Source organism: Musca vetustissima, unplaced genomic scaffold (genome assembly GCF_032173495.1).
Source record: "Musca vetustissima isolate MV318-11 ecotype Yass unplaced genomic scaffold, APGP_CSIRO_Mvet_v1 utg25376, whole genome shotgun sequence".
In the NCBI taxonomy this organism is placed as follows: domain Eukaryota; kingdom Metazoa; phylum Arthropoda; class Insecta; order Diptera; family Muscidae; genus Musca; species Musca vetustissima.
This window is the reverse complement of record NW_026877506.1, coordinates 128965-143748: the sequence shown is the minus strand read 5'-3', so window position 1 is coordinate 143748 and position 14784 is coordinate 128965. Positions and strand designations below refer to the sequence as shown.

General features: G+C 36.9%; 1 protein-coding gene across 1 annotated transcript; it reads right to left on the bottom strand.

Moving 5' to 3' along the window:
• Positions 1 to 7116: 7116 nt before the first annotated feature.
• LOC133322086 (isoleucine--tRNA ligase, cytoplasmic-like) lies at positions 7117 to 12794 on the bottom strand. The gene is made up of 4 exons (XM_061531153.1): positions 12617 to 12794; positions 11797 to 12415; positions 8607 to 10084; positions 7117 to 8545 (listed from the first exon to the last, which is right to left on the bottom strand). The coding sequence occupies exons 1-4, from the start codon at positions 12784 to 12786 to the stop codon at positions 7117 to 7119; spliced, it is 3696 nt and encodes a 1231-aa protein (XP_061387137.1). The 5' UTR covers positions 12787 to 12794.
• Positions 12795 to 14784: the final 1990 nt, after the last annotated feature.

Genomic DNA, 14784 nt, shown 5'->3' with positions numbered 1-14784 from the left:
AACTCGCCCCTTTTTAAATTTTTATATTCTAATTTTTTATAACTCTCTCATTTACCGATTTTTTTATAAAAATATTTCCATTTATCTACAACTAAAATAAATTTTCTCTAAACTAGTTTCACTATTTCTTGATTATATTTTCTCAAAAATTTTCCATTTTTTCTATCTTTCTTCTTCTATATAGCCACAGCGACCCGACCGACAAATCAATGCGTGTTGTTCTTTAATCCGTACTTCTCGTTATGATGTGTAACAAAATTTTTCATCAAACTTCGTAGCGAAGTTACCGTCGAACCAACCAAAAAAGCTGACAGACACACACAGAGATTTAATTTAGTCTCTTCTTGTTGTTGTTTTTGTTATTTTTTCTTTTTATTTCATTTTACCCTTATTTTCTCCATCAAGTTTTTCGCATGCGCTTTTCCATTGTTTTGAGTGGAAAACAAGGAGGTATTCGTATTCTCCGGCTTTTGTTGTCTGCCTTGTCGTCCACGAGGGGCAGTTTTCCGTGAAAGTTTAATAAACTCATCAAGTTTTTTTCGCTGATACTACCTCATGTGCCGCCGCAACTACTGCTGCTGCTTCTTCTTCTTCTTCTTGTCAACCCTTAATAAACAACAACAACAATGGTGTTAACATAAACAAACAATGTAACGACACCGTTAGACTCTCTCCTGCCAAACAAATAAACAATTAATCAGAAAATGTCAAAAAATCCTTTTTAGAACATTGACCAGTTGCGGATAAAGTGGGGAAACAGGAAATGTAATTGAAGTAAATAAATATGGGAGAGTGTGTGTATGTGTGACAACATATGATTGTGACACGATGTTAAATGTTGCCATATCGCAGGGAATGATTTGTTAAGTATTATTGTGAAGACAAGGTTTGGGCCGTTTTAAATAATATTTGTTCTGGAGCAATTTTTTAAAGAACATTATACATAAGGATGGATTTCTTTAAAGAATAATGGAGCCTAATCCGTGTTTGTTCATTTAGGAGAAATGGAGGAAAGGGTGCGAATTTGATTTCTCGTTGGTGCTAACTACCATGTTTTTTGCTCCCGCGAAATCAATCAACCTCATGCCGTTGTCGGATGTTTCTTCATGGAGGTTGAATTTTTCCGAAGGTGGGACCAAAAATATTTTCCCTTCCGTTTTTTGCTCTAAAATCTCCTAGAAGAATGTCATGGCCAGGACAGCGCTCGTCAAATATGTCTTTGGTCTGCTCATCTTTGTTTTCTGTCGGGGCATGGACACAAATAAGACTGAAGTAGAAGAACTTCGCTTTTATACGGATTATAGCAATTCGCTCATCAACTGGAGTGAATCAGGAGTAAGTTGGCTATGTTTATTATAAAAGAATAAAGGAAAATGGCGTCCAACATCAAGTTTGACTCTGATATTCCTATATAAATTGACATTTCATACAAAGCCAACTTAATAGGCCAGTCCTGAAACCTCATATGTGTTTTCCCTTAATGGAGTCATTCCGTGAAGAATAATGGAACCTTCGTACAATTATACAGGGTAGGGTATCTGTTGTCAATAAAGAGAAAATACACCTTTACCTTGTGGCATATAATGTCAGAATAAATAAAAACATGATAGTATGTTTTATGAGCATTTGATGTCAGAATTGCAGAACTAGAAGAAGTGCTAGTTGGAACACTAGTTTGAATTCTACTGGATGGAGAAATAAACGGAATGCTAGTCGTAGTACTGAAGCAACTATAAGGATAACTAGCCGGACTACCAGCATTTAAACAGGTAAGAGTTTTGCATGGGGTAAAACTAGCCGGAGTGCTAGCAGCAGAACTGGAGAACAACTACATTTGCTGCTAGTATGAACACTAGTAGCAGTACTGCCTATGGAAGACTCGACGGTGTGCTAGTTGTAGTACTGGAAAGACTTAACTGATTTCAGAAGAGGAAAAATATGGAATCAATGGCAGTCAAGGGATATTTAATTGGTTATGAAAGAATTTATATCAACACTTTGAATGAACTTAGTTGTGTATGGGTTTAAGAGGTAACGGTTAATGGTTTAAATATCTGAAGACTGCAACAATACCCAAATTTCAGTAGGTATCGAAATTTGCACAGTATAATTTCTGTAAGTTAACAATAAACTTCGGAGTGATTTTTGTGCAAACAGTGAATTGATATGTGAATTGATATAAAGTCTTATTAAAAATGTATAGATAACTAAAAATGTATAGATAAACTAAAATATTCTTCGTAAAGTTGAGTAATGTAACTTTACGAAGAATATTTTAGTCTTCCTTAATGGTATATACCACAGGTTTGTTGTTCGTCCTGTTACGGCAGACTAAGATCTTGGAAAAAATATCCATGTGGTTCTTCTGCATTTCCATTCCTCGAACCAGTTACTTGGCTCACACAACGTGTACATATCATTTCAAAAAAGGCTATGTATTAAATACGCAAATGTGTAATCAAAACTGTATCGCCAGATTTACTTGGTTCTAGATTGAAACAGTGTAACGTTTTGCAAGAAAATGTAAACATAACATTTCGCAGGACCGAGGAAACTGTTGTGTTTGGACCACTTTTCAACGAAAGCCCTGAAATAGACATCTGCATGAATGTACTCGTACAATGAATCCACATCCACATTCATGGATGTTAAGTCGTATTCAGAGTACACAACAACATTTAATGAGTGCAAATGAATTCAACCACCGAAGTTGTGTTGTTCTTCGTTGTGCTTTGTCCGATCAAACGATCAAACTTGAAAGCACAACATTCAGTATGATGGACTACAAGAACAAGTTATACAACATCAATGAGTCCAATGAGTGAACATCATGCAATGTATTTTGTATTCTATGTATTCATTCAACGACTTAACATTGATGGTGGGCATTTATTGTACAGGTACATGCAAATGTTTACCTTGTACACTCTTTAAAACTTTATTAGTGAGCAATAGTGAGAAATAATGTCTTTTATTTTTTTCTATTGAATACAAGTAAATAAAAACTCCAGAAAAATAAGTAAAAGTTAAATTAAATGATGTAAGAAAAATCGGCGGAATCTTCCTCAAGGGATATACAAAAATAGGCCTATGCAGAAAATTAGAGTACAAAGTTATATGAGGAGTACAAATAAGTATTTGCGGAAATACATATGCACTTTTTTGGGACTTAAAGACTTTTCATTTGTTCTTTATGTTTTTGTGGACGTAGGTCATTTTCTTACAAATTGTCTCTCATTACATTTCTTAATTTCTGTAATAAATTTGTACTTTTGTTGATTTTTTACATGATAATATTATTAAGTAGAGTAGAGATTGTTTATTAAAAAATATGAATAAAAATAATTAAAACGTCCTTAAGTTCGACAGGGCCGACCTTTTTATACTCACCGCCGCGAGGTGAACAGTCAAATTTTTAAATTGATCGGTATTTTTATATGGGTTTTATGCCCTGGTAAATAACTACCAAGAGAAATATCAAAAATAGAGACTATTGGAAATTTGGACTAGGACCTTGTACATACCGAAATCCTCAAATTGTCAAAAATTTAGTGTACAGTTTTGTTGGGTCTATACCAAATCGCGGACAGATAACGATAATTTTTTGTAAAAAAAGGATTGGACACACAATGAGAACCCAAAATAACAAATTAGAACCTACTCGGTTGAAAAACGTATCCAAAATACCGAAAAATGGGGTAAGGTAATATGGGGGAACTCCAAAACTTGGACCAATATTGATAATTTAGAGTCCTAAATATAAAATTACAGTCGTTTGAAAAACGTACCCAAACCTACCAAAATTTCGAATATTGGGCGGTACCCTAAAAAGTAGACCAATATTGATATTTTTTGTTGGAAGGTGTGCTACCCATAAGTACCTAAAATACCAAACTACAGACAATTCGGCTGAAAATCATGTCCAAAATCCTAAATATGAAATGTGGACTTAAAGCCTTTACGTGATGTTAAGTCAGTGACATGTGATGAATTGGACTTAGCGCCTTTACTCATCAATACAAAACAACAATAACAAAAGAGATAAATATATTTTAATTTTTTTAGATCGATGTATTTTGGCTTTTTATACATAACTGTATCAAAATCTCAATTTCTAGATAAATGGACTTGTGTCCTTTTCAAATTAAGCCAGCGAAAATGTTTTAAATATTTTGTTAGTTACTGGCAGTATGAACATTTCCAACACTTTGCAAAGAAGGTTTATGCAAACGAGCGTTCGCACACACATTAAAAACACACAACAGTCATCGTCGTTCATTGCGTTGGTTATATATAAGGGGGCCAATATTGATTACTTCTCGGGAGGATATACTTAATGTGGACTGATAAAGGCCATTTTGGAACGTAACGGTTTAGTTTTGTATCTCGACACCCCCGAAGGTAGTAATATTACAACAGAAGTCTTAACATATTATAGGTTATGAACTGACAAGTTGTAGTACTGAATATCCCCCACACTATGGGGTATCCAATTCGAACCCAAATTAAAACGAATTTAAAAAAAGTGCGTTTAAAAACATCTAAATATTGAAAAAAGAAAAGTTCTGCTATATAGTGGATACATTACTAGATATTCATAAATTTTGTCCTTATTAAGAATATATATACTTTATATGGGCGGAAATGACTATTTCGATGAGTTACAAAAAAACATAACATAACATACCCTTCATACTTTTGTGGATGGTGTAAAAACCAAAATATCTCGTCAATTAATTCGGGTAATTCGAATACTACTGTATAATTCGACACACTCATTGTGTAAAACATGTTCGTGTACGAACTTGCCGCATTTGTTCAAACTTTGTGTGTTACAACATACATTCATACCGAAGTAAACATACACAATAAATACCGGTTCGTCGAGTCTGAAACGGAATTCACCTAAATTAGTGCTATTCACATTTGCTTTGACCAGTAAAAATTGCTTGTACGCGCTAAAGGGGAATTCACTTAAATCTTTAAGCTAGTGTTCGAAAACTATCGATACTATCGATGGTTTCAGGCTTTTTTCTTTCATAAATACTTTTGGTCTGTTCCCGTACTGCAAGAATCTACTATTTTTTAATACGATAACAAATTTTCTTTTATGATATCGAAGAAAATAGTAGAATATAGTAGATTCTTGCAGTACGGGAACATACCATTTTTTGTGATATGGACATACTTCGCAAAAATTAAATTTGACAAAAAATTTAAGTACATAAAATTTCAAATCGTGCTAAATGGAATAAAATCGTCTAAAAAAATGAAAAATATTCTATTTTCAAACCGTGTACAAAAAGACCGTGTAAAAACAGACTTAGGTGTATGTATATCTGCAAGTGATAGATGCATCTCAATTTGATGTATCTAGTGATTTTCTTTTTGGTCATATTGAAGAAACTATCTTTATGAAGCAACCAGATAGCTTTGATGGCGGCACAGGGAGAGTTTTTCAATTTTGGGAAATATTTCTTATAAATCGAATTTATATCAAGTGAAGCCGATCCCTGTATCTACATTTGAAAAAAGAAGGGAAGAAATTAATACCAACTCTTGTGGTATATAATGGTCTAGTGTAGCTGCTACAGACCCCACGAGCTGGAATTGTTTTTGAAAGAATTGAGAAGAGAATTCGGGTCTGGAAATAATGGCAAGTGAAAGTGGAGTATCAATCAGTCAGGAAGTATACGCAAAAAGAATTCTGGAAAGTTTTAAGTTTACTGATTCATCGAACCTTAATCGGAGAAAGGCAATATGAAGAGTTGTCAATTCTCATACTGAGAAGATACATAATGCTTCCTACCATTATGTACCTTATGTTGGGAACAAGCCCGACATAGGTTAGAGCATTGGATTCCTTTCAAAACCAATAGAAAAACCACCCGAAAAAGATATTACCCGAGTTAAAAGAGTTTTCCTTTAAATATCAGGAACAATTAATTATGCAAATTTTGGCGGATGTGTGAAAACCGAAAGATATACATGTGGTGTTGTTGTAAAATTTGCTGGAGAAGTAGCATGGCTTCATAAAATAACTTAATATTAACCCTTCATAACTCCTTCCAAAGAGTTTTTTTACAGTTTGTAAAAACAAATTTAGTCGATCCCCTAGCCGACTTTTGTTTTCTTCGAATTTTCAACACGAAAATTCGATTTATGCGTTCTATAACTCGCCCAAGTCAAAGAGATGCCGGGAATACACGCCTAATGAAGGATTCAGGTTCCCACATTGGTATGGCACTAAGAGTCAATAAAAATCTAAATAATCTTTGTTTATGGGTTAAAATTTTTATTCACAAAATGTTTATTATTTAAAAAATACATTTACCATAATTGACCCTTCACCATGCACCTTTATAAATAATAATAAATTAAGATTAAAATGTAAATACTTTAATATATAAACCAAATAAATTATACCATTAAAAATATAATAATTAAATTAAAAATATAAACAACTAGATTCAATTCAAGACACTTTGTAACGTAGCTTCCCAGAATAATTTGGAAAGCCTTTTTATGACAGCTTTCCAAAATCATATATTAATATATAGTAAACCTGTGATGTACCTCTATTCCAAATCTCAGTACTTTTCTTAGAATTAAAACCATCGGAGACACATAAATGAAAATGTTTGTATCTTTATATAGTCCAAATAAGCTATGAATGATAAAGAATTATGCCCAAAGGATGGGGGTGAGAAACACCTCATTCTTATTCGCCCTCCTTATTAATTCCTGTATAATTATAAAGGCATCTATGTATCTATTTACCACAAGCCAATTAAAATCCAATTATAGACAAAAGGCCAATTAAAGAGAAACTTTTATTTCAAATTTTTATTTATTATAAAAATTAACTTTTTTCTTTTGAAAAAATCTTTAAGATTTGTTTTTGTAATTCATTTTCGGCATTTGTTTTGTTTTTTGTAACTTTTCAAAATTAAGTAAGGAAGTTTAAGGAAAGGATGTTGTTTAGATGACGGGGGGATAAATAAATAACACAAGCCACTCTCACTAATATGTCAAATATATATGGGGCGGGGTGGGCAAACACAATTACTGTTAGTCTTCTTCTTCATCTTCTCCTGGGGGAGGGGGGTTTTCACCTTAGGCAGCCAATGTAAAACCCAAAGGATTTTCTGTGAATACCGTGGTTCCCGATTTATTTACAAATTTACAATAGGGCATTGTGGCTGCTGCATCTTGAGGCAATTTCACTGCCTCCTCCGCGGACTTGGCAATTATTAAAAGTTTACCATGCAAGGAGGCGTCCACACTTGTCACCTCAATTGCCTTTTGTTTATCCACCAAATAGATATTATAGTTTATACCGTAGGTGCCAAAGAGAACATCAATTTCCTGCCTCAGCTGTTCGAAGGTAATGAATTTTTTGCTAACCGAATCCTCAAGTAGCAGTGATGCCTTATTGGATCTGCCAAAACGTGGTTGCATGTCTGCGGCCAGTACTAAGTTAAGCCATTTCAATTGGGGTAGTTGAACCTCTTCGGTTGAGCAAATGGTGAGTTTTAGATCAATACCCTTGAGATCAACAGATTCGGAAATGATGAGACGTTTTTTACCCGCCTCATCGGCATTGTATTTAACAAATTCGGACTTAATGGTGGTCTTAATCATGCCATTGTATTTATTCATAACCTTTTGGATTTGTTCGGCGTCCGCCTTCTTGGCAGCGGGGGCATTCAATTCGTAGTAAATCAAGACGGGATCAGTGGGTATCAATTGGGCTTTCTTCTTGAGCTTTTGTACACGATTGATAACTTCACGGGCCAGACCTTCTTCCAAGAGCTCCTCGTTGGGTGTAACATCCAGCAGGACTAATACTTCATTATCACTGTGGGCCTCGAAATTGGCACCCACCTGGCCGGAGATACAATAGATGACACGTACCTCATCCAATTCGACACGCTGATTTTCGATTTCGAAATAACCTTGGCTAAGATATTTTTGAATTTCTTCATCCTTAAGGGCTTTGATGGCAGCCATAACCGATTTGAAGTTGCCCTTCAAACGTTGACCCAATGTCTTGTGATCGGGTTCGGCACGCAAGGTGACACCATATTTCTCCTTATCCGAACTCAGGGTCAATTTGCGTACATTCAATTCACTAAGAATGAAATCTTGAAGGCTCTTAATGGCTTCCAAGCATTTGGGATCTTTGTGAATGACAATGATTTCGGAGACAGGGTATTTGACGGGCAGTGTGCGGCGATCACGCATAACACGACCCAGCTCCACGACGGCCTGCATAAGGCCGACTGATTTTTCAATGTCGGAACGAATGAATTTGCGATTAGAGGTGGGCATCATTTGGAAATGTACAGAATCGATGTTTTCACTGGCACCCTTGGGTTGGAACAGCACTAAACGTTTGAAGATGTACTCGGCCAGGTAGGGGGTAAATGGTGCCATCATTTTGCTCATGGTGAAGAGGACATCATACAAAGTATCCAGTGATTGGATGCATTCATCTTTGCCCATTTCACCCTTGATGCGGCGGCGATTCAAACGAACGTACCTGAAAAAGAAAGGGAGGATAAGGAAATCATATTTCTTCGAATTTTAAACATGTAGCTTACCAATTAGTCAATTGATCAATAAACTTGGTCAACCTGGGCACCACAGTATACAAACGATAACCCTTCATTTCGGTGGCAAAGAATTCCAACAGCGACTCCTTGAACGACAATATCCAAATATCAATAACCGAAGCCTTGTCGATATTTTTCAAATGACGTTCCTTATCATAGGTGTACAGACCCTTATTTTGCAAATCCTCTTTTTCGAAACGGGCGATATTTTGCAACAGGAACCGATAGGCATTATACCATGGCAAAAATACATCCTTGATAATGTCGCGTACACCCTCCTCCTTGAAACGTAAACTTTCGGCCCGCACCACAGGTGAATTGATGAGATACAAACGCAAAGCATCAGCACCATATTTGGTCACCACCTCCAATGGATCGGGGTAGTTCTTCTTCCTCTTCGACATCTTTTGACCATCGGCAGCCAAGACCAAACCATTGGCAATTAAATTCTTAAACGGTGCCTTATTGAACAAGGCCGTCGAAATGACCAACAAAGTGTAGAACCAACCGCGCGTCTGATCAATACCCTCGGCAATGAAATCGGCCGGGAAATTCGACATGAAATCTTTTTCATTTTCAAAGGGGAAATGCTGTTGGGCGAAGGGCATACTACCCGATTCAAACCAACAATCAAATACCGGGGTGATACGTCTCAATGGTGGATTGCCGGGAATGGCAGAGGGTATTTCAATGGCATCGACAGATTCACGATGTAAATCCGTTATACGTTGTCCCGACAATTGTTCCAATTCCTTGATGCTACCCACACAGATCATTTCTTCGTTATTTCTCCAAATTGGTATGGGGGTACCCCAATAACGATTACGACTAATGGCCCAATCACGTGCCTCCTTCAACCAATTACCAAAACGTTTCTCCTTAATGAAATCGGGTACCCAATAGGTTTGAGAACTGGCAGCCAAAAGATTCTTAGACATATGTTCCACACGCACAAACCACGATGGCACTGCCTTATAAATCAACGGGGTATCCGAACGCCAACAGAATGGATAACTATGTTTCACTTGGCCTGATGATACCAATTTGCCGCTATTTTTCAAAAATGCAATAATTTGTTTATCAGCTTCCTTAACATAGAGACCCTTGAAATCGGTAACTTCTTCAGTGAAACGTCCCGAATCATCTAGTGGGCAAATGACAGCACTCGACTTTGTAATGAGTCCGGCAGCCAAGCAAACACGGTAATCGTCTTCACCAAAATAGGGGGCATTATGTACAATACCAGTACCAGAATCTTCGGTAACATAATCATCAACCAAAACACGGAATGCCCGAACTTCTTCGCCACGCTTTGCAAAATAGGGGAACAGTGGTTTATAGTGGGCACCACCCAAAGTTTTACCAGCAAACTTTTCAACAATTTGATATTCCGATTCGTTTTTATACACATAACTGAGACGGCATTCAGCTAAGATATAGAAACGACCTGTTTTGACATCGGTTACCTGGAAGAAAAGAAAAAGCAAAATAGAATGAATTTTCAATATGGGTTTTGGACCTTTATAATAATCGAATTGCCCATGATAAATATATAGATGGTCTATCCGATTTTTTTAACGTTACGTCTATGTTTTCTTTTCTCAGGGGCTAAGAACCGGCCTAACACATAAATTACGCCAGAGAACGAAATACATGTTGGGATTCTGAAAAAACTCTCTTAGAAAGGAGTAACGCCGGACGTTTCATAGTCGGGATAATTCATAAACAGACGAAATTGGACGTTTAAGCATTACAATAGAAATTCTGCCCTGGTCCAAAGAATTGGATAATTTAGCTTTCTTGATCACGTCTTAATCATCTTCTTTCATAAATTGTGGAGTTATCACGTCTGCAGGGAGAGCTCTTATACGACATTGCACGATTATCATCGTCCTCTCACCTTCGTGATGTTCAATAAAACAACGGAATAAAATAACACACCCACTTTTTGGAGTTTGTGACAGTTACGCCATTAAATGTAACAGACGTCCTGTCTCCCTTCTTTCTCTATAGTAACTTAAACGTTATCTACAATTTATGCTTGCATACTTGCTCCATTCATGGACCCTTATGTGTCGTACGGCGAAGTTCGCCAGCAGCGAATAATTTTGATATTGGCCAATACAGTCAGAAGTTTGGTTTTATTGGGGTATTCGTTCAGCAGGTACATAGCGAGCAATTTTATCGAAATTATTCTCTGCTATGGTTCTGGGGGCAGCTTTCTGGTGGTTCTCCGTGAGTAGAACCGTTCTGTACCAACCCAAGGGTTCCAGTGAAAACACCGATTCAGTACATTTCCAAATGATGCCCACCTCCAATCGCAAATTCATTCGCTCCGACATTGAAAAATCAGTTGGCCTTAAAGGCGGTTATCGAACTGGGTCGTGTTATGCGTGATATCCGTACCCAGCCCGTCAAATACCCCGTTTCCGAAATCTTTGTCATTCACAAAGATCCCAAATGCTTGGAAGCCATTAAGAGCCTTCAAGATTTCATTCTCAGTGAATTGAATGTACGCAAATTGACTCTGAGTTCGGATAAGGAGAAATATGGTGTCACCTTGGATCTATTGTATCCGTAAAAAACATTTGTTCCGATACCTATAGAGCAAATCTTTGGGATATACAGGGGTCTCAGCAGAACTTTGGAGGTTCATATCATAGGTAGCATGGATTTTCGCAAGCAAACAAATTATATCGTTGTAATCCGGAATATATTTGGCATACATTTAAAATGAACCCAGGACCGGTCCCTAAAGTTGGCATGTTTCGAATCAGATTTAATCTCCAAATTTAAATGTCAGTGCCCAACATATGGAACATTTAGCAAAACTCTCTTTGGGGCTACACATTTATATTTCGATCAAGGGGAAACAAATAGTTTATTTTTAGAAAGGGGAAATAAATTATAGAATTGCTATTCCATTCCAAAACTCCCCTCTTCCTCTACAAAAAATCGAATTTTCTGAAACATGTGTCCATGTGACCGACCACCTAGTTAGTTTATGCTAATATTACAGACAATTAGCATTTTGCATTCTGATGAAACATTCTAAAATCTGCATATAAAAAATAAACTAACACGAGCAAAGGTTCCCCACCTCTAAATTCAATTATTTTTTCCACCACAAAAAAAATACAAATTTGAAAATAAAAAAATTCTCTCTCTCTCCACTCACCTTAACATAAATCATATTCGGATTGACACAGCATGCAAAATTCGATGGCAATGTCCAGGGTGTGGTCGTCCATACCAAGAAATAGGTATTTTCATTACCAATAGCCTCCAGGGCAACCACAACACAGGGATCAACAACTTCTTTATAATTTTGACCGGATTCAAAATTCGACAGCGCAGTTGTACACGCGGTTGAATAAGGCATTACTTTAACACCTTGATAGACCAAACCCTTATCATATAGTTGCTTAAACACCCACCATATGGATTCCATATACCATGGATACAAAGTCTTATAATCATTTTTAAAATCAATCCAACGACCCATACGTGTTACAATACTCTCCCATTCATTGGCGTAGCGCATTACAATTTTCCGGCATTCAGCATTGTACGCGGCAATACCCATTTTGGCTACATCCTCAGGGCCTTTGATGTTTAGGGTTTTGTCAATTTCAAATTCTACCGGCAAACCGTGACAATCCCAGCCGAAACGGCGATCCACGTGGTAACCCTGCTGATACGCATAGCGGGTGACAATGTCTTTAATGGTACCGGCCAAAATATGACCATAATGAGGAAGACCCGTGGCAAATGGTGGGCCATCATAGAAAGTATATCTAAAGAAGAGGAAGAAAAAAACAAGAATACCATTATCATACTTGTTGAGTCACATACACGTCTAAACGCCTATATACAATGGCTGCACACACATACGCACTGTGCAAAAATTCAAATCGAAAGACATTGCAGCCTATACTGCGTAAATGATGCAATATTTTCAATATTTTGAAATTACCACCACCATCGTCACCACTTACTTGGGTTTTCCTTTCGACAGTTGCATACACTTCTCAAATGTCTTATTGGCCTTCCATTCATTTAGGATGTTCTCCTCCTCGCCAGGAAATGAAATGGTCTCTGGTACCCGACACACATCTTCTCGAGTCAACCGTTCAGGTGAAACACTGGCACTTTTATTTGCCACCATTGTTGTTTATGTCGCTCTTTGTTGTTTGTTACCTTTAAAATAATTTTTGTGTATTATTTATATTTGTTTGTTTTGTTATTTTTTATTCAGTATTTCAAATTTTTATTAGTTTGCAAAAAATTCTACCTTGTATTGAAATGCCGGAGCTGAAAATAAACTTTCCGTCAAACAAGCAACGTGACAAATTTCTTAATAACTGACAGCAGTGCGGGCAAATGTCTACAAATGGAGGAGAAACAATGTTAAGTGGCCTGTACACCATGTGTTTCGTAAATAACAAATTAAACGTACGAACTAAAAAACGTCAGCGGTGCGGAAAAGGGGGATATATGTGTGTGAAATTCTTATTATATAATTCTTATTGGAAAAAAATCTTCCAATGCTTAATATGCGTATTTAGACTATAAAATACAGGATCTCTATATAACGGCATTTACATTAGAACTTTTTACCGTGTTAACCTACTTTATGAGGACTTATTTTCCATATACTTAAATGAATTGACAATTTAAACCAATGGGTTAACGAAATCAGTACAAAGTTAAAGTAGTCTTACCTATAAATCATGTAAATCCTTTTTATACATCCAGTGGATTTTATTTGACATATACCAAGATATATTAATAAGGTCAAGCGAAAGTCAGCTGTTTTTTTTCAAGTCTAATTCAAAAATTTTGACTTTCTATACGTTTTGATAATGAAGGTTAATTCAAAATAATTGATTTTTAAAGAAAACTTGATAAACAAGAGATATCCAGCAGGTCTTCCTGGATGACCTTATTAATTGACTTTGGTCGGGTTCTATTATTGATGACATATATGAAAAGATAAACTTCTACAAAAAATGTGCGAGGTAAGCAGAAAGAAGAATTATAATGTAAATTTCATGCCGTAAACGTCATGTAAATCCTTTCCATACATCAGTTGGCTTATACGTTATGGAATTCACATTTCAGATCGTAAATCTAAACGTACTTTTAATCATGGATCTGAATAGTGGAAAGCCCAAAACCTTGACGAAATCTCCATTTCGGGCAGTGGAAATTCGAGATTCCTGTTGTTGTTCTTGTATTAGCTTAATCTGGTACTGCTTCTAACTTCAAGTTCTAGAAGGCTGTGATCTGTATAGGTTGTGTTCAAAATGAAGATGGGATAGATGAGTGGGTTTGGCTGCGCTGTTGAAAAGGTGTAGGGTATCATGTGAATCATTACCATATGCCGGGTAGATATTATTGACAGCGCCGTCTATTCGTGTCCAATATGAATTGAGGCCGCTACACCATCCAGATCTTAATTGTGCCAATACCACTCTGGTTTGTCGAGGTAGCTGCTGCAATCGTAGGCGGGCGATCACCGTATTGTAGGCGGGCGATCACGCACTTCTCCTCATGTAAGTGGTCTGTTGTAGTCCTTAGGCAGGATTGAAGACTTTTCCATTGTGTTGCACTAACCTTAGGGGACCACACTGGCGCCACATAGTTTTCCACAGACCGGCCTATTGCTGTGTATGTCGTTAACAAGTTTTCTTTGTCAACTCCTCAAGCCCCGCTGGCTAGCGACTAGAGAACCTTGTTCCTGCCCCTGATATTATCCCGAAATAGCTGTGGTATGTGCCCAAGTTAAAAAAAAATGTATGAAGTGGATAATGGTACTGACTACTTTCCCATCGAGTCGATGAATGTAAATCCCACGGCAGATTTTCAATGTACCGAATGCCACACCAACAAATACATATACTTATGCTTTATTTTTGACATGATAGGGACATTATATCCTAGAATTCCTGCTTCAGAGTACTGCGAAAGGGACTACCGAGCTTCAGTAGCTAGGTGTCTCAGGAATACGAGACACCTAGCATGCTCAGCAGCAAAACACGCATCACTTAACACCACATATTGCTGATCCGCGCCTGGAAAATGCATCGTTCTTGTATTGTATTGTTGTTACACCATTTTGTCCAATGCAGTCCCATATCGATTGAGTTAGACTCTAGTGACC

Excerpts from the sequence above, each read along its gene's own strand:
- LOC133322086 (XM_061531153.1), bottom strand. The coding sequence starts at position 12,786 with ATGGTGGCAAATAAAAGTGCCAGTGTTTCACCTGAACGGTTGACTCGA. Across the intron at positions 12,416-12,616 it reads CTGTCGAAAGGAAAACCCAA|ATATACTTTCTATGATGGCC; the intron begins GTAAGTGGTGAC and ends CCTCTTCTTTAG. Across the intron at positions 10,085-11,796 it reads CGAATATGATTTATGTTAAG|GTAACCGATGTCAAAACAGG; the intron begins GTGAGTGGAGAG and ends CTTTTCTTCCAG.